The sequence below is a fragment of the Numenius arquata genome, chromosome 16 (genome assembly GCF_964106895.1).
Source record: "Numenius arquata chromosome 16, bNumArq3.hap1.1, whole genome shotgun sequence".
NCBI lineage: Eukaryota > Metazoa > Chordata > Aves > Charadriiformes > Scolopacidae > Numenius > Numenius arquata.
Genome location: NC_133591.1, coordinates 169414 through 192057, shown reverse-complemented (window position 1 = coordinate 192057; position 22644 = coordinate 169414). Strand labels below are relative to the sequence as shown.

Genomic DNA, 22644 nt, shown 5'->3' with positions numbered 1-22644 from the left:
GAAGGTGAACTAAGTCTATGCCGCCTCCAACTGCACTGGGTCAGTATCTCTGAAGTGCTTGCAATAGTCTGCCGCATCTCTATATTCTCACCTCCTCAGTCTCCCTGGAGGAAGATATAGAACACAACCCATTTAGCAAAAATAATCTTTAGGGCACTGCCTTGCATGATTAAATGTAAACTGCCTAATCCCCTCTGTATCTCAATGGATGCTCAGTTACAGGGGAGTTTTCTTCCATCTCTGTGCTGCAGGAAGGAGCCTTGAGTGGAGAGGAAGAAGGCACAGTCAACTTGTGAAAATGAAATCTGCATGTGTCAGCAGGTGAGCTTTGGCACACACCGTCACCAGAAACCCCAGCCAGAAAAGAACTCACAGAAGCTCAACGTTCCTACTAACATTGAGTTTTAACATTCACAGCACTTCCGCAAGCTTCATAGCAGAAAAAACAATACAACCAAGATACCTCAAATGCAGTTATCTTCATTTTTAAGAGCATACTGCAAACCAGCTTGTTCTTGTGATAACTCCAGTTTACCTCTACATGCAATTGGCTCCAGCTGCTTTCATTTCTCTGCACAAATTTGACAGAAGAAACTAAGACCATGCCAGCTCTCTAGACAGCCTGATTGAAGTACATGAAATAAGCGAGCACTGTGAAGAACACTCAAACTCATTCACCTCCTCATACAAAACCCTGGATAGCTTTAATTACACTCAAGCAAATTCTACATGTGTTAGAACACACGGGAATTGTCATGTGGGTTGAGATTTGCAACTGGCTGAAATCCAGCATTAGCAGAACTCGATTTATTATTCCAAATATTATTATTCACGAGCTGATAGTCACTTCTAGCCCCACATACTTCTAACAATACTACTATAAGCTTTTGTTAGGAAGTTTATACCTAATACCCATTTATCCGGTACTCATTCAAGAGAGCAATTTCTCATGTCATCGCCATTTATGCTAGCTCTTAATTGATCTTCTGATGATGATCTTCTCATCATAAGGCTGCTTGAGACACTCATTTGTGTTTTCATTTTACACAGTGCATTTATTTAGAGATGCAGGAGAGGAAAATACATGCATATGAGCGCTAACTTGAATTGGAAAAATACTAGAACTCCTCATCACCACCTCCGAGAAAAGCAGCAGCCTTCACATCTCATCACTCCACCCTCTCCCCGTTACAGGAAAGGTGTAAGGAAGTACATCACAGCTCCTTTTCCTATGGAGCTTGAATAGGTACAAGCAGCTGCAGGCACAGAGCACAAAAATTACTCCATGTCCCAGTTGCTTGTATAATAAAGCTGAATTAAATGAATAATTCTTGCACACTACTCCCCAGTGAAAATCCAAATGTTTTTAGAAAGCCAGCAGCATCTCCCCCTTCTTCTGATGAGAAAATGGGCTCAGAGCCCACCTTCCTGTGAGCCACCCACGACACAGGCAACAGACATTAGCACAAAATCGATTTCAATACCTGTGGCAAAAGCCCAAGGCATCTTTGAATGAAACAGGCAGGCTGCAGCCCCCCCGTGGCAAAGAGCCTGGCCCTCCACCTCACAGGCAGAGGAGCCTGCCCTCGCTGCCCCCTCTCCTGCCCCTGTCCCCTGAGCTGCAGGTACCGCAGCACGGCTCCCTGCCACCCCCTCAGCAGCCTTCTCCAGCAGGGACCTCCTTAGCCAGCCCAGCACTGGGCCAGCTGCCCCCCAAAGCAGCTCCAACTGCCCTGGGCCAAGGGGACACGCTAGGAGTTCCCCCAGGAAAGCAGAAGCTCACCCAGGGAGATCCAAGTGCTGACTCAAAGGTGCTCAAAAGGGCACACCACCATGGGAAATACCTGAGTGCTGCCACACCATCAGCCCTGCAGGGCAGGCACCCAACTGTTCCCCTCACACACCAGCTCTGCTCCCGGGTAGCCCCAGGAGCCTGGGCTGGGCAACTACAGCCCAGGGCCCTTCCCCTCGGGGCCGCGGCTGCCTCGTAGAGGCCGGAACCCTCACACGAACAACCACCTCCTCCTCAGGTCTGGGCGCTCCCAACCCCTCAAGCCCAGGTCCCTTCATGGTGCTTCACCCCCGCCTCAGGGTCTCCCCCTCACAACACCTCCACCAGGCAGCGTTGAGCTCTCCTCAGGGCTGGGCCCTCCTCTGGATGGAGCTCCCTCGAGCACCACTTCTCCTCAGAGCCGGGCCACGCCCTCAGGACATGGCTTCTCCTCAGGGCTGGGCCCTCTCCTCAGGCTCAAGCCCACCTTGGCGCCACGCTCCGCCGTGGAGTCGCCAGGCCGTCCGGCCCCACCATCCTCCGCGGGAGGCAGCACACCCGGCCCCTTTCCCCAGCGGCCCCCTGCCGTGAGCAGCCCGGTCCAGCCCCAGCAGCCCCTTCTCAGAGCAGGCCCGGACCAGGCATCCGTGAAAAACAACCCCCAGAAAGGTGACTGTCGCCTTCCCCAGAGCACGTTCAAGGATGACCGATGTCGAGCGGGAAAGGCGTGTCCCAGCGGGGCAGGGCTCCGCTGAACGCAGCGCAGGGGCAGCTTTACCTCGGTCCTACAGTTCAGCTCCTCAGTACATCAGTCTTGTGCAAGACATTTAATTTATGAATAAAAAATGTCACTTAAGATGGATGAGAAGCTGAAGAAGAAATCAGATTTCTCCAGGAGAAAGAAAGGTCACAATATGCAATGAACAGTACACAACCGAGCAGAATGATGTCCTGTATAAACTAAAACTCGGCACGTGGCAAAAGAGTTGCAACACACACAAAGTCTAAGGTCTTTTATTGCATTTTATAGATTAAATATATCTTCAGTAGAGTCTCTTTTTTTAAAACACACCAAAGGAAAAAAATACATTCTTCATGTACATATGAAATACTGACCACGTAGCAGGGACCATGTACAGTGCAAAGTATCAACACAGCTACATAGACATCACCACCTTGGATGATTATCAGGCTTCTTCTACAGTAGAATTAGAACAAGTCAGCATTTCTGCTTCCCTTCCATGGCATTTTTTAGGACTGTGCAAGAAAGGTTTTGCTGCCTTTTTTTTTTTTTTACTTTTTAAAGGTATTATAAAATACTTGCATTGCATGAAAAATTATCAAAACCCAGAAACTTGACCTCTTTCACACATTCATAATCATAGCACAATTTTTATTGTGATTGCAGCCCAACTCCAGAAATGTAGGGAAAACCAGAAAAAGATATAACCTGTAGAGAAAGGAATGAATCAGACTGATTGTTGCAGTGTCCATGAACACATACTCACATGTACGCACAAATACACAAAACATGGAATATAGCAAGGTGTGATTGAGCATCTCCTATTTATTACAAGTTTGGAGTGAGGGCACAGGGGTCACGTGTTTCACTTGGGCAGTAAATCTCTCATTCCTCTCAGTATGGGATGTCATTCTGGTAGTACTGGATCATGTCATACGTCCTACTCCTGTAGAAAAAAAAGCAAAGCCAGAGGTAAGTAAAAGTTTAAAAAAACACTGCACCCATTGTCACAGAAACAAACATCAAGATCCCAAATAAACAAAACATGGGTGAAGGAAATTAGCTGCTAATCAAAACTAGCCCTACACGCTTTGAAGGCATTGTGAAGACCCAGTTACTGTTTTGAACAGCACAAAACATCCTGCTCTTGTTTAAACGAGGTAAAAAAAGTATTTCCATGCTTCTCAATGTGGCAACAGCAGCTTGGATCCTGTGTTTGGGTAAGCCAGAAGCACCTCACATTGCACTGGAAGTTTGTTTTAGGAGAAGGAAACACATAATGAACGAAGCAAGATCATCAGGGCCACATGGAGATAGGATTACATGGAAATAAAAGGAATCTTAATTAAGGTGAATGCTAGTAATGAAAATAAAAGTGCAGGGGAAATAACAGCATTAACAGCAGCATCTCTGATGAGTGACTGAACAAACAAATCTAAGCCTTGTTAGAGATAACTCAATTATCCACAGGCAGAGCTTATTCAGGTCACAGACTAACCACACCACAGGTAGAGAAGCCCAAACTTATCAGAACTAAGCTGGCTCTGGACATTCAAACAGCAGCATGGCTGCCTTCATAACCTCCAATAGTACTCTGAGACTCTGAGCAGAGGCACCAGGAGCCACTAGAAAATCCAATTCAGTTCTAGCAGGGCTGTATCTGAACCGGTGAGCCTTACTGGTCTCAAGCTGACTCCATAAGGAACTACACAAAAGTTTGTATTAGACTCTCCAATATGTCCCACAAAATCTGTATTTGCAATAATAATAAAACATGCACGTAAGATGTGTAAGTATTAAAATGTATTGTATTTAAAGTATTAAATGTAATTAAATTACTTTTACATGTCATTTCCTTTAATAAGTTTTGCACAAGATACCAAATTATTTGTATACTTGAAGGGAAAAACGTACAGTTGATTGGCTAGCTGGTGATAAAGTTAATTTTTAAATTGCTAATTACCTGCTAGAACTGATTATTCCCTTCAGTATACTATCTAGTCAAGTAAATGACAAATAAATATGGCCCAGGTACAAAGACACTCAAAAACCACACTGCCAGTGTTCTCTACTTAAGGCATTTTCCCTAACCAATATTACACAATAATTAACATATGGTCTAGCAGAATGATTACTATTTTAATGTAGTATCAAGTCATGAAGACAAAATTTAGTAGAAAGATTAGAACTCATTTCTAGAGAAGAGTCAAATACCCTTTTGCACAGAGTAACAGCTTTGAATTTCAGGAGGATATTCAGGCAACTTAATGCCTACAAGCAATTATAAAAAAGATTTTGAAAAGTCACCGCAGTCCGGTTTCAGCTGCATCCTTACCCAGACCAATGGACAATGCATATTGGTTTTTAAGAAAATTTCTCCTTACAAAATGAAAGGGAAAAAGCTTCAGAATCAATGTCTCTTCATTCTGATCAGAACGCGTACTATTCCTCTTGCCGTTCAATACCATTCTTCACTATTTATCCCTTTATTCATAGAGATGACCCTACCCTATATACAAGGAGATAACACAACTAGACATATAACCCTAATAGTACAGTTGGCCACGCTCTAACACAGGACCCACAATGCTTAACTTGTGGGCCAAAGATTCACTCTGTGAAAATGACAGTGTCATTTCCAGACAGAAAATCTTCTATTCTTTAGACTAGTCAGCCTTGCTATTTGACCAGCCTGGGCTTAAGCCTTCCTTCCCAGCGTAAAAGGGAGGAGATGCAGCACATTCAGAAGCAAAGCTGTCATCCTGCATTATCTAAATATCAACAAGTCAAAAATGTCTGGTAGCTGACTGATAAAAATACTTTTTAGCTCTGCTCAAAGCACCTTCCTGCAGTGATAGGGAAAAGACATGCACAGATGCCAAACCTGTTGCTGAGGAAACAATTCTGGATGATCTTGATGATGAAAGTTGCAGCCTCCCGTTCAGTCATGTTGGGACTGAACCTGTGTCTATATGCAGAAAATCACAAAAAGCAAAAGTAAAATTAGCAAGGTTCCCCTCGAACACAATACAAAGGTGTCTTTGTGTAAGCTTAGCCAGGTGTTGATTTCACTTGCTGTAAGTACCTGCTTCTGGTAAGATGACCTCATACAAATTATGGAATGTTTTAATAACCACTTGCCATTAGTCTTACAGTGACGATAGGCTGTGAAATTTTCATCAGTCTAATGGTAACTCTAGGAACAGTGGATCCCTCGTTCAGGCAGCTGCTGCTTTTAAAATACTTTGTACCTTGTAGTGCCCTTGAGCTCCAGCCCATCATACTTTATGAATCTGTGCTTATCTTTAGGAAGTTGTAGGAAGTTATATGCAGGAAATGCTGAGCTAACTCTGCTCATTCTGGAGCTAACTCCTTGAGGCATAAGCCTGAAGGGCTGTTTAAAGTGTCACATGAGAATTTGTATTTGCCTAAGCTGTTGGGTATTAAAACAGTCCCATTCAGTACTGCATTATCTGTACAACAAACTTTAACACGCTGTTCTACAGAGTCCACCACCATTTCAGAGGACGTAAGACTCTGCAACACATTACCTCTCAATTACAGCAGATCCTTCCTTTACAGTCTTATTTTGCTAGTCCTATGAACTTAAAAGATAATCCATGTACTTGCACAGTCATTGAACAGCTTGAACTTAATTCTACGAAAAGGCCTCCAGGATTCCTACTTCCTGAGATATTCTACGAACAAGTTACCATTTTTACAACATTAGGACATTTAAGATATTAGAGCAGCCTGACACTTATACTCACTGCACAAGCTGTGACAGTATACATTCTGTGAGGAACATATGAACATTTTCCAGTTCATACATTTGCTGACTTACTTCAACAGCTTGATTGTCTGCCCTCGGAAACAGGGCAGCCCTGTATCCAACATTAGGGTCACCAGCGAGACTACAGCATCCATGTAAGGCCTAGAGAAAAAGAGGACAAAAAGGTGACAGCACTCAAACTTCTGCAGCCATAGCAGGTAAAGGAGGCAAGCTGAGGAGCTCAACAAGCTGGATGACACCTTTTTCTGTAATTAAATCAACACATATAATCCTCTTACATTTGCTGGTGGAGCTACACCACTGCTTGCGATCTGTCACTGACTACGAGATACTCAGAATGCTGTATGATGAACAGTCTCAAGGAGGATTTACACAAAGCAGTGCTTTAGTAAACACCATTTCTTTGGCATCAGAAAGGTGAATCAGTGCATCAAAACAGTACAAAAGGCTGAAATCAGCAATACCACAGTAACAGATTATCTTCTAATTCCTAATTACTCCACGTAATTCTTTGCTACATCAGCCCAGCTTCCCTTGTCCTTCCTCTCCTCCCACTTAGAACATTTATTACCTACCAAACTATTACTCTACTACTTGGGTGACATTTTTGCCTTGACACAAAACTTTCTCCAGACTGCTCCCCCTCAAGGAACCGAGTTGATCTTGACTCCAAGACAGCCCCTTCTGGGGCTACTAGCTGAAGAAACTCTGATTCTGTAAGATAACATCAATAATACTTTATAGTCGTGATAGAATAAACTTTTATCTAGACTCTACTGTACTGTCCTCCTCCTGTCCACATGCAACATCCTCTTCATATAGATTTATTAGTGCTCCTGTGTGTTAAAGCAAATCCTGTTTGCTTGCCGTGGTGCAAGGTAAAGTTGCATATCTTTATGGTGACTGGCTGGCAATCACAGTTGAAGAGCTGAGCTACCAAAACCCCTCCGTATTTTACAACAGAAAATTATAGCACTTTTTCATATCTCCTACCTAATTAACTCTATCTGAAATGGTGATTAATGTGATTGTCGTATTTGGGAAAATAAGAAAGATTTTGATTCTCCTGCAGTTTCTTACTGCGAAGTTTTAACAGCATACTAAATTGTATACGGAAATGTGTGTAACAACACATTTATAAATTGAATATAAAGAAATGTATGCAACATCATATTTATAAATTGAATATATAAAATTTTCAAATATAATATAGGAACAGAAAGAAAGCCCACAAAGTTAGGCTGTAAAACTGCAGGATTAGTAAGTTGTTTCAAAGTTTGCAAGATGTACCAGAACAGAATGATAGGCTCAGCCCCCTACAGACAAATGTTTATTATCATTTATCTTTTCATCTGGTTTTAGGCATGCAAGCACTTCCACTTTTGAGCAGTTAAGAAAACCTTACCTGACTGCCAGATAGCCTCTGACACACATCTCCATAAACCATTTGAACGGAGTTGCCTCCATTTTTCCTCCCATTATCATCACCATCTCATCAGTCAGCTTAATGTCAGGCTCCCAGCCCAGATTTCCACCAGGTGAGCTTTCAAACATGAATCCAAAATCTGTGCACGAAAGATAAGGTACCTCATAAACTTTGTTGGTTAATTGTGTGCTGTCAAAGCTTACAGAAGAAAGGACAGGTGGACTTCACATATTAATACATAGGGTTTTTATCAACATTTCAACTCCAACTGGAAAAGAGCTTTGGTGAAGTATAAGAACACCAACAAAAGAATCATCACCATGACATTAGACTAGACTTAAGAATGATTACATCAAATAAAAACTCCTTACTGAAACATCTGTGCAGTTCCAGAAAAGCAAAGCTAAAGCAGAGGTTACAGCCTCACACAATTATATAAATTTACTTGTCAAATTTAATTCATACTCATACAGTGATGAAAGTCAAAGATATGTTTATATGCTTATATATACACACATGTATATATAGGTATGTATGCATGTGTAAGTATGTATATATGCATAATCCATCCATACATGTGTATGGATTCCTGAAGCTGGTAAAACTTCGCAAAGCTATATTTACACAGAAGCAGCCAACACAAATATATATACAATACTGAACAGGCATGAAAAAATCCCATGCATATTTACAAAGTGTGAAATCAGTATATAGACTGATCTCAAAAGGGAAATTGCTTATGGTCTCCTAAGAGCAATACTTTAGAGCACAAGGAAAAAGGTAACTACTGAAATTTGAATGTGGATATGACTGACCAATATGAATGATATGTCCCTTTTTGTCCAGCATGATGTTGCCATTATGCCTGTCTTTAATCTGGAGCAGAAACAGGAGAAGACTATATGCAGCCATACTGCGGATGAAATTATAGCGAGCCTGTACAAACGAGAAGTTAAAACAAGTCAGAAGAACTTAGAGAATTTAATAACTCTCCATCCCAGGAGCAGATACAGCTGAACAAAGTTTTTGTTTCATTTTTTCCATTCATGAGTAGTTTGAAGCAATGTTCAATGATATTCTCCATACATCTACGGCTGCAGTAACTTCTTTAGCTAACTCATAGCTAAAAATGGCTTATCAGCATCAGAAACCAGATGCAGCATTATGGTAGTCATTATCCAATTATTGGTCATTATTTCCTAGAGCTAGAATGTCTCTCAGTTGAGATTTGCTGTGCTTACCAACTGATATTTTACCTTCTGGAATGCAAGGGTAGACTCATCTCCATATTGCCTTGTAAAGTAATCATACATCCCAAAGTCTGTCTGCCTGCCCAGCTGGTCACGGGACGTGCAGTCAGGAATGCATTCAATAACGCCGCACTGAAGGGGAAGAGGAGAAACAGAGCTGTAAAGCACGCTCCCAACATATATTTTGTTCATGGCTTTTGGCAGTTATACAGGTCCCCTGGGAAATGTGGGGAAGCCTATCGATCACTGAATACAGAATTTCTAGTTTATTCATAAAAAAAGTATATCCAGTTTTTTAGGATTTCCATGCAACATAAGATGAGCTCTGTGACTTTCCACTGACTTGCACGATGTAATCCCAAATATCAAACAACAAACATGAATAACCACAGGCAGCAAAAGTTCAGAGCCAAAAGCTTTAGAAAAGCAGGAAGCAGGACAGCAAAGACTCTTTTTGTCGTTGGTACTCCAAATATTTGGCATCAGTGATGTGGGCAGTATTTCCTTGCAGTATGAAATTTTTATGTGTGCTATAAGAGGAACTAGGAACTATTTTCTACAGCAGTACAGCTAATTGCCCACTTACCCCTGGAGCTGTGGCCACCACTCTGTATGGAAACACAAAAAGATCCAGGCCTACCAGCTGAAATATGTTCTTGAAGAGATCAATGATTTGTAAAGCTAACATGTCCTGTTATAGAAGAAAAAAATTGCACAAGCATTACAGGGGTTACGGATCATAAGTCAGATTACAAAAATACTCTGAGGAACTCTGAAGTGAACATTAAGTTACCCCAGCAGGTCTACAGATGTGTGCTTGTGCATGCACTGTGGCTCTGGGGGACATCAAAAAGGGAAAAAATAAATGTTTAAGTGGGTAGCAAGCAACATCGAAGGTTTAACTACTGACCTATGAAGAACAAACTTTTCCATCACTCTTTGATAAGAGGGTTACTAATAACGCCAGGGATAATGCCTAGCATTCCCTCTTAATCAAGAACAATCAAACTTCAACGTACAAGATAGGACCTTGGAAACTACTGCTATGTTACCAATAGTTAATTGAAAAATAAACTCTGAAAAAGAATTTTACGTCATGGTAAACTGTCTTGAAAGAATGGCCTTTGTTTCAAAACCAGAATTTCTGTGGTGGTACAGTTGTCTCCCTCAGTCCGTAAAACGTGGAGATACTAAAAATTCCAGAGAAAAATATTTCTGTACTAAAATTATTTTCTTCTTATATATTGTCACCTACAAATCTGTCTTCTATAACTGCAAAGCCTGGTAGGTTTGTACCTGTCTGCAGTCATCGCCCACTTTAAAGATAGCTGCCTGCCAACAGATTTTTTTACTGTCCACCCCTTCTTCTGCACTTTCATCTATGGAATCAGAACGACAACGCAGACCTGCAAGGAGAGAACAAAGCAAAACCCAGACACAGATTTTAATTAGCAACTTTCTCTGCACTCAAAACCATAACATTTCACTGCAGGTGCACTACAGATATTTCTGCCTTGCAAGATGAATACCATAAGACAGTTCCTTTTGTCTACTGGATCAAAATATTGTTCATGATTTACCTAATTTATGCCTGAATGGCATTAAGCTAACCAGCTAGAGTATCCCACAAAATTTATTATGAAGAAAAAATGCCAAAACCTGAAATTTGCTACAGTCTAAAAAACAAGGAAAGGCAACCAATTTTTATGTTGAAATTTCTTCAAGATACTATGTGGCTTGCTTCCTGGGACATAAAAAAAATACTGCAAGAGCAACAGATCTAAGTTTTCAGAATTTTCTTCTCTATTCCTTTGATCCAGTTTCATTTCGAAGCTGAACCACTGCAGATAAGGTTCAACATGTAAATAATTTTACTGTAGTATAAGTCACTAAAAGCAGGCAAGTTTAAAGGAATCGGTGACACTTAATTAATGTTGTCAATGATTAAGACACTGTTACTAACCTTCTTTTTCAAGCTCACTAACTCCACATCGCTTCACTTTAAATTTGGCCAGGTAGGGTGCTTTTGCTGCACTGAATTGTAATAAAAACAAAGATGATGATAAGTGTGAGTTAGCCAAACAAGAATTCCTAGAAAAATACCTGAATATCATGAATTAACTTAATGGGACAATATAATGAGAGCATAATACCTCTGCATAGGAGTTCCTGATTTGTAATCAATGTCCAGAACAATAGCTTCAGGATTACTGGGCAAGTAACAGCCTGCAAAACAGAGCAGAGCGCTGAGAACAAATCCACTGGCTACTGCAACAACACATGTTGGAAAGTAACTGGTGTTAAGTTTCTATAACTTCAGTACATAGTTTGAATTAAATAAAATATTAGAGATAAACTGGAGATTACAGTCTGTGAGCCACAAAGGATGCAGTATCCTTTGCATTAGTGAGTGACTGGCAGAGACTAATACAATACAGTTTTGAACTGATGCTGCAGAATCTGTACCGCAGAAATGTACAGACAGAACTTCTCTTATGACAGTCCCTAATAAGATGTGGCAGCATGTCCCAGTGCACTAGGGAGGGCCCTTAGGAACCAACACATGGCAGAAGAATTGAGACCTGTTAGACAGAGATCGGGAAAAATCAAACTCCATCTTAAAGAGAAGATTCAGATTGGGAAAACATATGTTCAAGATTTGAAAGGACCTTCAGACAATGACGTTTCAAGGGAATGCCTGATGGGAGAAAAAGGAGAATGAAAGGAACTGGATGTGCTTCATTCTTGAGATAACATGACTTCTCAAAAGTGCCTCATCTGTTTTAAAAAGGTGGTCCAAAGAAAAAGAGCTTATTTATATTCCCTCTTCAGGCATATATTTCTACTTTTTATCCATGATGTGCATTACCTAGCTTGCTCTTGGGTGGGTAAAAATGTTTCAAGAGAGAAACAATCCAACTGTAACAGAAGAACAGCCACCACCAGCACCAAAATGGAGAGCTGCCACTTGCAGAGATTTTAAGATTTGCTTGCAGAAAATACAGTGCTCATGTTGAATGCAAAAAGCCCACTATATTATATGATTAAATCACTTCTTACCAGGCTGCACTTTAACCTCAGACAGAGCACTCAAACAAGCTTTTTTTCTTTCATCTCCTTTAGGGAATGGCCTGAAAAGATCAATATTTTATTTATGTGCATACTATACATTACTGGATGTACTAACCTCAAATTTTTTCAAACTTACACAACTTTCACTAAAAATGTTTCTTCCTGTAACAACAAAGATCTCTTAACGGCACCACTTCTAGAGAACTTACAGGCGCAACACCTAACCAGAACATTTTCTATCTTAATGAAGGTTATAGTTTTTGCTTTGTAGATTTAACATTGATTTGACATACAGGTTGTTGAAAAACCCGAACAACATAAGAGATGTGAATGGAATATATGAAGGCTCTTCCTTATACGGAAATTTGAGCATCATTATACCCTATAGTTATACCAATATAATTTTCCCTTGTGGAACTTTTTCTAGAATAAGAACATTGCTAACTAGAAACAGACAAGCCAGCAAAATGCCTATGGAATTACACGCCTAATTTTTTCACATACTTAGCATGAATGCAGGTGTCAACTGAGTAACTGGTAACACGGTTAACGCTTAGTACATACAATTACCCAGTTTGGACATGCACTTGTGTTAACCATCTATTGCAGTCAGTCCCACAACTGCATGCTCACCTGAAGGACCAGCATGCAACTGAAAGGTATTACTGATGGCTCTAGTGTTCAGGAATACAGCAGATTACTGAAGCAGCAACATAACACTTAAGATAATGAAATCATCACAGATGATACCTTTATTCATTTATGCCATCTACAAAGCAAACAGCATCTCTTCTATGTTGTCTTTACATTAGAGATGCACAAATACCAGATTCATTTTAAGGCTAGGGTATAAAATGCAATGCTTGCAAAGCACAATTATTATCAGCTGCTTAATTATGACTTTACACTAACAAACAGTGGATTGATTTCATTGTAAATATCAAGATATTTAGATCCTAACACCCCCTTTTTAACTGATCCTACTGGGTGAAAACATCTTAACATGCACATACACGGCACACGATATTTAATTGTGATGTAAGTGTCCTTTAGCCTGATGCCCTTGTAACTGGTGATTTGCAAAGCTTTATTTTAAAGGAGGTATGTTCCAGGAAATACATTTTAAATGACTTTCAAATACTTTTATACACCAGAGAATGTTTTAAAAATATGCAATGAAACCAGACTTCCAGACTTAGAGCTTGGGTGCTGAGCTGCTGCCATCCACTGGCAAGCTTTATAAAAGTTAAATTACATATCTTATTGCAGTCTTTATAGCAGACAGTGAGACTCTCTCTCTGAGCAAGACTTCCAGTTTTAGGAGATCAACAATCCAGTGTTTATGACACCAAATCTTTCTCCAGAACCACAGTTTATGATTGAAGGAAGAAGACTTACATATGCAAAAAGAACAACCGTCTTTGTATTACACTGAACAACAAAATCCCTTTGCGAAGAGGAAAAGACAGTTTCATGGAGTTTTAGCAGAAGGTAAACCATTTGTCTATGCATGAGATTTTTTAGGTTTGTGGTGGGGTTTTTTGTTTATTTTTAAGCTTCACACAAAATGTTGATAACAAGTTATAATATGCAAAAAAGTGACAGTCAATCCAGTAGACCTAAACAGAGAAGTGCCGTTTTTCCTGCCTGAACCAATCTTCGCTTGCTTTTTGTGTAGAACATAGTAGCATATCCAAAAAGCCAAATTAATGATGCAAGTGACAACTAGACTGATGGGATTTCAACTAGGACAGGAGGACCAACTGCTTTACCAATTCCATTACTTTTCTATGGAACCTCATTCCACTATAACCAACCGCAAAGTATTTGATAAAATCAGATTAAAAACCAAAGTGCACGTGTATAATCATCTACTTCCAGAGTAAATAGTTATAGCTGTTTCAGACAGACTGCAAGCTCAGAGTGTGAGCACTGAGATCATGGCAGGAATAAATTATGTCTAAAGTCAAACTAAAATGATCCTTTGCATCCTACTACAACTCTTAAGTTACACTTAAGAAAAAAAAAATAATCCATTTCTTATCATCTAAGTAATTAACTCTTTTTTCCTGAAAACACTATCCCAATACCCCTAAAAGCAACTTAGCCTCTTAATCAGGATGCTGGTAATTAACAGAACAGTGAGCCCCAAAAGAATGCAATTTCTCAAGTACAATACTTACTTGATAATGGCTGAAACATTGGTGATTTTATTAAAGAAATCAAATTCCCGTTGGTAGAACTCCTTGGCTGGGCCAGATAATGAGCCAGTTATTTCCTCTACTAGCTGCTCCAGAAGTTCTCCGATGTCAGCTGCACGTGAAAAAGGAAGCATTTGTTCCAGAAGCTTATTTCAGAAAGCTAAATGATATGGGTGATGGAAACAGACACCTTCATATAGTATTCAGAAAAAGGTACTGATGCAAATATCGCCACATCTCTTGATGCATTTTGTCAGGTAAAACACGTCTACAGAACGGGCCCTACCTCTACAAATAAAAGAGAAGTTCCTAGCTAAAAGGACTCCTCCTGCCACAACAGAAGCAGGAAGGAGATTGGAGATTTAGTCTGTACTGAGACAAGGAAAAGATCCAAGAAAGATTATATCTTAAAGCACTCACGATCTTTTTGGTGTCCTTCTTCATCCAGGTAGATATTAGTTTTCATGTTCCAGATGAATTGGTGAGCCAAGAGTTGGGATTTGGCAGCAGCCCACAGGATGTATTCTCTAACATAACCCATCTGCAACCATATCCAGTCCAGTAAGTATAAAAGATCATTACAACTCTAGAAGACTGAACATTACTGCTTCTAACAGCTATTCTTCAAACTCAAAAATATTTAATGAACGGAAAGGTAAGACCTCTTCACCTTTGAAAATGGTACTGTATTTTAACAGGTAGTGAATTGATCTAAACTGTTTTCAACTTTATTACTGACACCATTCCATTATTCTAACCAACCTTCTTCCCACTTCTGTGCCATTTTCTATCTGTTCTATTTGGATTTCAAATCTCTTTTGAGTTTAGGGCATTTTCTAGTTTCTGTACAAGGCACAGTGGAATAGAGGCACCAGTCTTGCCTGGCATCACCAAATGCTCCTGTAATACCAGAAATCTAGACAGCATCATACAGACCGCGCATTTTAGTGGCAAGAACTGCATGTGCTGGCACATCTCCTCAGAAATTCTAGGAAGAGCGAGCAAACTTACAAAGGAAGTTTAAGTGTAGGAAGGAATCCTACTCATTCCAGAAGTTGCATTCTCTTTCCTTTACTTGCAGCTACTTCTGTAGTCTGTCGAGGTTTATATGTCTGACTGCTACTAACAGACGAGATGTCTGATGTTCGTACTCTGCATTGCAGAGGATACTCATCTATGCGAAGTTCTCAAATAGTAACAAATACAGTCAGCTACACTAATGACTGGGGACGTCTTCACCTGAAAATAATGCACTGACCAGAGCTCATATACCTTGTAGGCAGATAACAATGATCTCACATTAATGAGCCCTGAACTTGGTCATCAAGCTTTACTTCTGGCTTCTGCAAGATGAAGCTAAGATCCAATTTCATATACATGATGAAGCACAAGACACCCCTCGATGTCTTCTCTGGCTAACTCCACAGCAAAATAATTAAGGATAGTGATTAAATTTCACTGCTCCTTGTCTCATGCAGACCTTCAAAAGCTTTATTCAGATAGAGTCCTCAGCTGGGGTTTCCTATAACAAAATCTCTTTCCTGACAGATGAGCTACGTAACTTCTGGTTTCTGAAGTTTACCTGTTCATAAGAGAGGTGTATCCAAAGCAAGCCAATCTCTAGAGACGGTAATTTTTCAGCTATGTATTAGATAAAGGACAATAATAAGCAGCATTGGTTTAAGCTCAAATTTTGTCTGATTTGCAGTTTTAAGTGTAAAAGCTGCTTTAAAAATCTGGTTTGTTCATACACAGCTGTTTCATATCCTCACCTTGTCATACCGAAGTGCCTGCACAATCTGTGGAATGTAGAATAAAATGGCATCCTGAAAGAGAAAAGAAAGCGGTCAGAAAGGAAGACGAGTCACATGCACAAAGAAAAGCTCCTTTCAGTTAGCTGATGAACAAAATACCACTGCCTCTTTATTTTAAACTGTATATATGCCACCTCCTCTAAGTATTTTTCTGTCCAATTACTCCCTTCAAAAATATCATTAATAATCATGTATTTTACACTCCTAATGCAAGTCTGACAAGTGCTAAAAATCCAGCCTTCTGCTGCTTTAGAAGAAACACCTTTCCACTGAGAGAAGATTTGAAAGGAACAATTTGAAAAGAGCAGTCTGAAGAATTCAGCTTAGTGTGATTTACAACAAAAAAGTTACAAGTACACAAGCCAGTATTATGCAGGAAAGTTAACTTTAGCTTTTCATCCCAATCTATTCACATTCTGCAATGTGATGTGCCCATTTATCATACATGCCTCTCCATGGTATTATAATGAAGCCTGTGGCTGTAATGACAAAGGCCATTACTTTACTCGGAGTGTTAAGGCTCTCATGGAACTCACCGGAGGAAAAGATCGTAGGACTTTAACCCCATACTGCGCTGTTAGAGGATGAGGTGGATACATGCTTGAAAAATAGGAGAGGCCAGTCGGTGGATCTGTTGGTGCCCAGCACAGAATGTGGCTGAGCTCAGGTGCATCGGCATCTATTGTATGCCAGGTAACCAGGTACTGAAAAAGCAGGTCAGACACATTAGGAGTCTGTAGCACTCAGTAATGTCTGGGTAATACATACCAGATGCTATAATCGAGTTCCACTAGATCATACACTGTGTTAAGTAAAGACTGTATTTTCCAATATATCTGAATGAAACAGGCACAGAGGGGCCCTGTAACAGTATAAATATTTGCAAGTACCTTTATTGCTTCAGGAACATCACTAACAGCTCCTGGGTCCAACCGAACCAGACGAGTCACTTCTGTTCCAATAGCTTCAGTGTTCTTAAATCTGAGTATAACCAGGAATACAATAACGTTATTAGAAATGTTTGACAGCCTCTTCTATTCATGTGAAGATGAGGACAGCAAAAGGCAGAAAAGTACATGCTTAAAAAACAAATAGTCCAACTATGAAATAATGCACACTGAGGGACCAATATGCTGTCAAAAGAGGGTTCAGGAACAACTGGTCCTCATCCAATGCTTTTGTATAAACCACTTGTATTTTAGCCCACTATTGGATTCTTGGCTGAAATACACTGTCTGAGATTCTACAGAAACCAGCATGCAGAACTCTGCTTGGCAAAAACTACCACTGTTGAAAGGGGGAAAGAATTTCCTTTCCCTTCCAGAGCCAACTATGCTAATTCTCCTATAATACTTATTAAAGTGCAAGCCAATATATAGCTAGAACACTTCACCCAAAGACACTTTTAGCACTGTTTAAATGCTATGCCTGCTAATGGGTTAAATGCTATTGAAAACCAAGCATGATTTCTTCTGAACAAAACACTAAGTGTTACCGAAGAATGGGTGGCAGGAAAAGGAGGCTGGACTCTGCTAGAGCCTGAGCCAAATGAGTATATTAAGTAATCTAGTTCTTATGATTTCAAAGGTCTCAACCGGCTGTGAAAGCAAGGGGTCTGTAAACAAGCGCAAGTGCCATCAGTACTTACACTGTAAGTACTCACTCAACTTCTAAGGCAGCAGGAATTACTGCAGTTCCACCTGTTGAAATATCTCACCTGGTAGGCAGTTGTACAGCAAGATGAGGAGAAATGCTCCAAGCCAGATTTACATTATCCTTCCATTGCTTCTCACTAAGACTGATATACTTAGACCTCCAGTTTGCTACACTGCTCTCTCCAGCCTGATCCAGCTCTAGCTCAGGGGAAGACAGTGGATTGTACCATGTGATTAAGCGTTCAATCTCAGTAGCCTGAGGGAAAGCAAAAGAAAAAAAAAAAGTGTTTTCTGGAAGAAGGAAAAACACTCCCAATTTCATACTTTAATTTACATATCCTGCAACAAAAACAGGGTGTTAGAAATTCATACAGTTTCCCCATTCTTCTGATGACCCACCAGCAATGACAGCAGTAATGTTCTTCGCTTCATGTAGTACTTGTGTAGCTGTGTACCTCTGTTAGTCTTCTTAGACATTCCTTGAGAAAAGGACAAAAAAAGTTTTCAGTGGCTTTTGTTCAGTATGTTAAATGGTGCTTTCAAACTGTCCGCACCTGGCAACATTAACACATAAAAACGGAATGACCATAGAGCACTTGTAAATTTAGATCAGAGTGACTTCAGAAAGTCAGCACTGCAGCTACTCATTGTACAGTTGTTCTCTGAACACATGGAGTACGGCACGCCAAAGGGATATCATTTTAGCCAGTACTGCATTCACTTTAGGAACATGACAGCCTACTAAAAAAAAAAAAAAGCACGTAGTTTACAACTGTACAAAAACACAGCCCACAATCTAACGTCACTCTGCTGCCCCCAAAAAGCACTAGGGTCATGTTTGCACAAACAAAGCAGTTTCCTGACAGGATTTCAATACATCTTGATCTTCAGTCTTATTTCTCCTGTACTACACAACTGAACATTCTATCAAAAAATGCAGGTAATTTCAAAACTTTGCTGCCTGCTAACAGTGAGACTTTTTTCACTCCCCCTCTAAAGTTTGGCACTGGCAATTAAATACCCTGCCAGAAGAACAGCAGCCCAATATCAAAGGTAAATATTGACTTTAAGCAATATCTGCATATAAAATATGCTATAGAGTTGGCTGCAATGAGCCTGTTACAATCAAAAAGATACCTGATTTTTTAGATATGGTTGACATGCCACTGGACAAAGGGTAAGTATTTATCCATCCTTGTGTAGCCTGTTGCCGAGATCCAACATTAATATCCAGGTTGCTCCTGGTGTCTTGATTATCTAACAACAGAGCACAGATCTGATGTAGAACACAATCAAAGAAACAACAGGATTTTGAAAAAGCACATAAAGGAACTCACCGGGCGGCACAAGTTGGCTGGCTGTCAGATACTTCTTGTCTGAGAACATCGCTGTCCAAAACTTGATCAATATGCTGATATCCTCACGAAGCCTCTTTTCCCCTTGTGTAGGGAACTTTGAGGGACAACTTAAAGAAATCACACAAGTAATGTGAAGTTGAATGTATTAGAAAAAAACTCCCACAAATCTAATCAAGTCACATTTCTTATTTTGACCACAATCTACAAGGATGAGACTACACACCACTACATTTTATCCTCACTGAAAAGTACAAACTTCCTATTATAACTGAAAATTAGAGCAGCAGTCTGTCAGCATCTTGGATTAATCTGAAATTTAATATTATGACTGACTGACCATCTCACATTCAGACATTTCTATCAATTACGTTATTTTCTGTTGTGTCCATGTCAAACGTTGAAATCATCAGATTCAGTGTGGGTCTATTTTCAAAAGAGTGAAACTACATTTCAGCCACACGCTCTGTACAGCAATTCTTTAAATCTTATAAATCTAGGTACAGTTTTGAGCATTGAATAAACTCCAAAATACGGAAAGAAAGAAAAAAACAGAAACACTCCCGAAGGTACTACTTTATAACCCCCATATAAAAACTGGAACTTATATCTTTTTGCCTTTTTGAGATGGTTTATGAACTACATAAAAGCACAAGGAAAAGAAAAGTTTCTGTTAAAATGGGCAAAAAAGGAAAGGAAGAAGTTAAATCACTAGAAGAGAAAGACAGCTGCTGCTTTGAAGTATCACAGAAAGATCAGGACATCACACATACACTTTCAGTGAACAGTTGCCAATAAAAAAGTACCTGAAATAATCAAAGGCAGTTGAATAAATCTTTTCTCTCAAAACATTTCGAATAGTTGCATTTGGAACCACATCAGCATGCAGCAAAGACAACCCCAGAGTGAGTAACCTAATAAGCAAAAGAGAGAATGAAAATTTTGGCATTCCCAAAATGGTGACCAATGCAACACTATACAACCCACAGCTACAGCTGTAGCTCAGTTCAACTAACTGAAAAGTGTCTGTTTCAGAGCTCTTGGCAAACTGTTTTCACTATCATCAGCCTGTTCCTACAGCTGTAACTACTGAACCATAGAAAGTTCAAGCCTTGAAGTCACAAAAAGTGAAAACAATTGATGGAGCAAGATTATCCCCAACTGATACACTGACTGGATCCATGACGTGGGCAACTCACTATTTGAAATTATCCCAAGAAGTTTTCCGAAGCACTAAAAATTGCTTTCAAGCTAGAGTTAGCTACTTCTACTTTGAAAACAGAGCTTAGACTCTACACGATTCCAGGCTTTCAAAGGAATTTTCGCCACTTGAAGCCACAGACAAGTTATACATTTAGTTTTTTAGTTTTTCCCTGCCACCCTTCTATAACCTTATTTTTTCCACCAAGGAAAAAAACCAAACCACTACTCACTTAAATCGGGGTCCAATTGCTGCCACGTGCCGATTCAAACTGCCTTTTGCCCCTCCAATATTCAATGAAAGAGATCGCTGGAGCAGGCTGGAGAATATCTCTATTTGGTCAGAGCTGCAGTATTTGGCTATTTCAAATCTCTGCACCAAAAACTGAGAAAGAGGGAAAGACGTGCTGTGCCTCCTTTGACCTTTTTTCCATGTCAAAACAACCCAGTCTTTTCCGTTTCAAACACTTTTCTTCCCCTCAATTATTATGCTCATCTAAAAAGAGCGTGTCTCCTGGTTTTGGGGCAGAAGGATGACCACCACGACTCCACTCCCTTTCTGAATCATGAGACCAAGTAGTGTAGAGTGGCTTAAACACAGCATCACTGCGACACTGCCATATGCAGGACGTTCAGAAGAAATACACACCTCTATCCAGATGTAATGTGGAGTCACCTCTGGCGGACAAGGCCTTGGTTGGCTCTCTTCTGAGGCTGCTAATGGATCTGCTTCTTTCTGCTCAGCAGAAAATAGGCCAACTTTCTGCTCCACTGTCATTTGCCAGGCTCCTGCCATTTCCCGCATGAACTGCAAAAAGGAAGACAACAGTGTCTCTTGTTTCAGGAGCATCTTCTTATATGGGAAGCACAATCTTTCTCCATAGTGCACACAAGAATCTAATACATCAATGAAAATTCACTACAATGTTAACGGAGAGGCAGAGACAGGTCTATACATTCCACCTGAAATAAAATGTTTCTCTCATATCCGAAATTACAGAGGGAAGAAAGACTCCCCCAGTAACGGGAGACTAAGTGCAACAGCAGACAGGAGCTCTGCTTTGTTGAGGAGACTGAACTGTTAGATCAGCTGGTGCCGTCCATCCTCCCCCTCTACTATAGGTTACTCCCTCCAACACCAGTACAGCAGAGAAAAGCGTGTGCCAGGTTCTCACGTACTGTACGATGCAGTTTGGCCCATGATGAAGCACACAACAAAGATGGCACATAATTCGCTTTAGCTGAACCTGCTCTAGAGAGCAGCATCCTCTGGTAGAAAGAAGGCCCAGCAACCAAGGGTGCTTATCTGATCTCGTCAACAAGATACAAGAGGTTTCCCAGAAGCTTCAGAGAAAAATGAAACTCATGCTTAAGAAGTTAAACACTGAAATGAGCATGAAAACTGACCTCAGTAAATTTAGATTGATGACTGTCTCCAGCAAATGAAACACAGCGCTCGCTAACTGGAGCGATTACCAGAAGCATCTTTCTCAGCTATGTGTAGGCTGTCACTACACCATGATGGGTTGCTTTACTTCTATTAGATTCACCCCCACCTCACAAAATACAGCTGGTCTAGCCTGTTACAGGATCAGGACACTTGCGAGCCTATTTTTTATGCAAGGGTGCAATGCCAGCTACCTGAGGCTCTGACTGATGAGCAGGGACATTAATTTGTATTTGTTTTAAAACACTGCTCTATAAATTGTGGTACTTCAGAACCTGATTCATGAGCAGCTCAGGCATCTCAGCAGCAAAGTAAATTGTATAGCTGAGATTCTAATAGATTTCCTTTGCTATGTAATTCCTGCTGCTGAGAAAGATCCGTTTCCCACAGTCCACTTTGTGAGAGTGCTCAGACTTCCAAAAACACATGAACAGAGATTTCCGGGCAGGCTAAAGTGATTAACAATGCATTTAACATCCTTACTTGACACAGATTCACAATAGCTGTGAATCTCTCAAAATTTTCTCTCTTACCCCCTTGCAGGGGCAGAGAAAGAGTTTTAAATCGCTTCCTACCGGCACTTCTATTCCATTCTTGGCAGCAAGCAGCCACTCCCAGCAAGCAATTGCTGTTTCCATGCCATGTTCATTGAACATTTGCAGAGGTCCCCAACAGAGATGATGAAGGAGCTGGGGGTCACAATCTGAAAACAAACATTCACTCAGATTTCTCCAACAGAATAAATAAAATGCTTTTCACATCAGCATGAAATTGGTGTGCACAGTATGTAATAATCAATTCCTAATAAATACCTTCTAGTTTAAGAAGGGTTTTCCCTAACATAAGCCTAATTGAAAACACTCAAAACACAGTGTTGCTTCAAGCTGATGTGTATTGGGTTTGTATATGGATAGTTTT

General features: G+C 40.3%; 1 protein-coding gene across 1 annotated transcript in view; it reads right to left on the bottom strand.

Moving 5' to 3' along the window:
* Positions 1 to 2759: 2759 nt before the first annotated feature.
* PI4KA (phosphatidylinositol 4-kinase alpha) overlaps positions 2760 to 22644 on the bottom strand; it is a 64070-nt gene continuing 44185 nt past the window's right edge. Inside the window, exons 32-55 of the mRNA XM_074159734.1 lie at positions 22302 to 22429; positions 20929 to 21087; positions 20513 to 20664; positions 19886 to 19993; positions 19062 to 19189; positions 18862 to 18981; positions 18124 to 18203; positions 17787 to 17980; positions 16960 to 17050; positions 16606 to 16773; positions 16028 to 16081; positions 14676 to 14796; positions 14238 to 14367; positions 12043 to 12113; positions 11136 to 11208; positions 10946 to 11016; positions 10279 to 10388; positions 9569 to 9673; positions 8989 to 9114; positions 8548 to 8668; positions 7712 to 7871; positions 6358 to 6447; positions 5398 to 5481; positions 2760 to 3459 (exon numbers count right to left, since the gene is read on the bottom strand). Coding sequence (XP_074015835.1) covers positions 3408 to 3459; positions 5398 to 5481; positions 6358 to 6447; positions 7712 to 7871; positions 8548 to 8668; positions 8989 to 9114; positions 9569 to 9673; positions 10279 to 10388; positions 10946 to 11016; positions 11136 to 11208; positions 12043 to 12113; positions 14238 to 14367; positions 14676 to 14796; positions 16028 to 16081; positions 16606 to 16773; positions 16960 to 17050; positions 17787 to 17980; positions 18124 to 18203; positions 18862 to 18981; positions 19062 to 19189; positions 19886 to 19993; positions 20513 to 20664; positions 20929 to 21087; positions 22302 to 22429 — 2696 coding nt within the window. The 3' untranslated portion in view covers positions 2760 to 3407. The remainder of the gene's footprint in view (positions 3460 to 5397; positions 5482 to 6357; positions 6448 to 7711; positions 7872 to 8547; positions 8669 to 8988; positions 9115 to 9568; positions 9674 to 10278; positions 10389 to 10945; positions 11017 to 11135; positions 11209 to 12042; positions 12114 to 14237; positions 14368 to 14675; positions 14797 to 16027; positions 16082 to 16605; positions 16774 to 16959; positions 17051 to 17786; positions 17981 to 18123; positions 18204 to 18861; positions 18982 to 19061; positions 19190 to 19885; positions 19994 to 20512; positions 20665 to 20928; positions 21088 to 22301; positions 22430 to 22644) is intronic.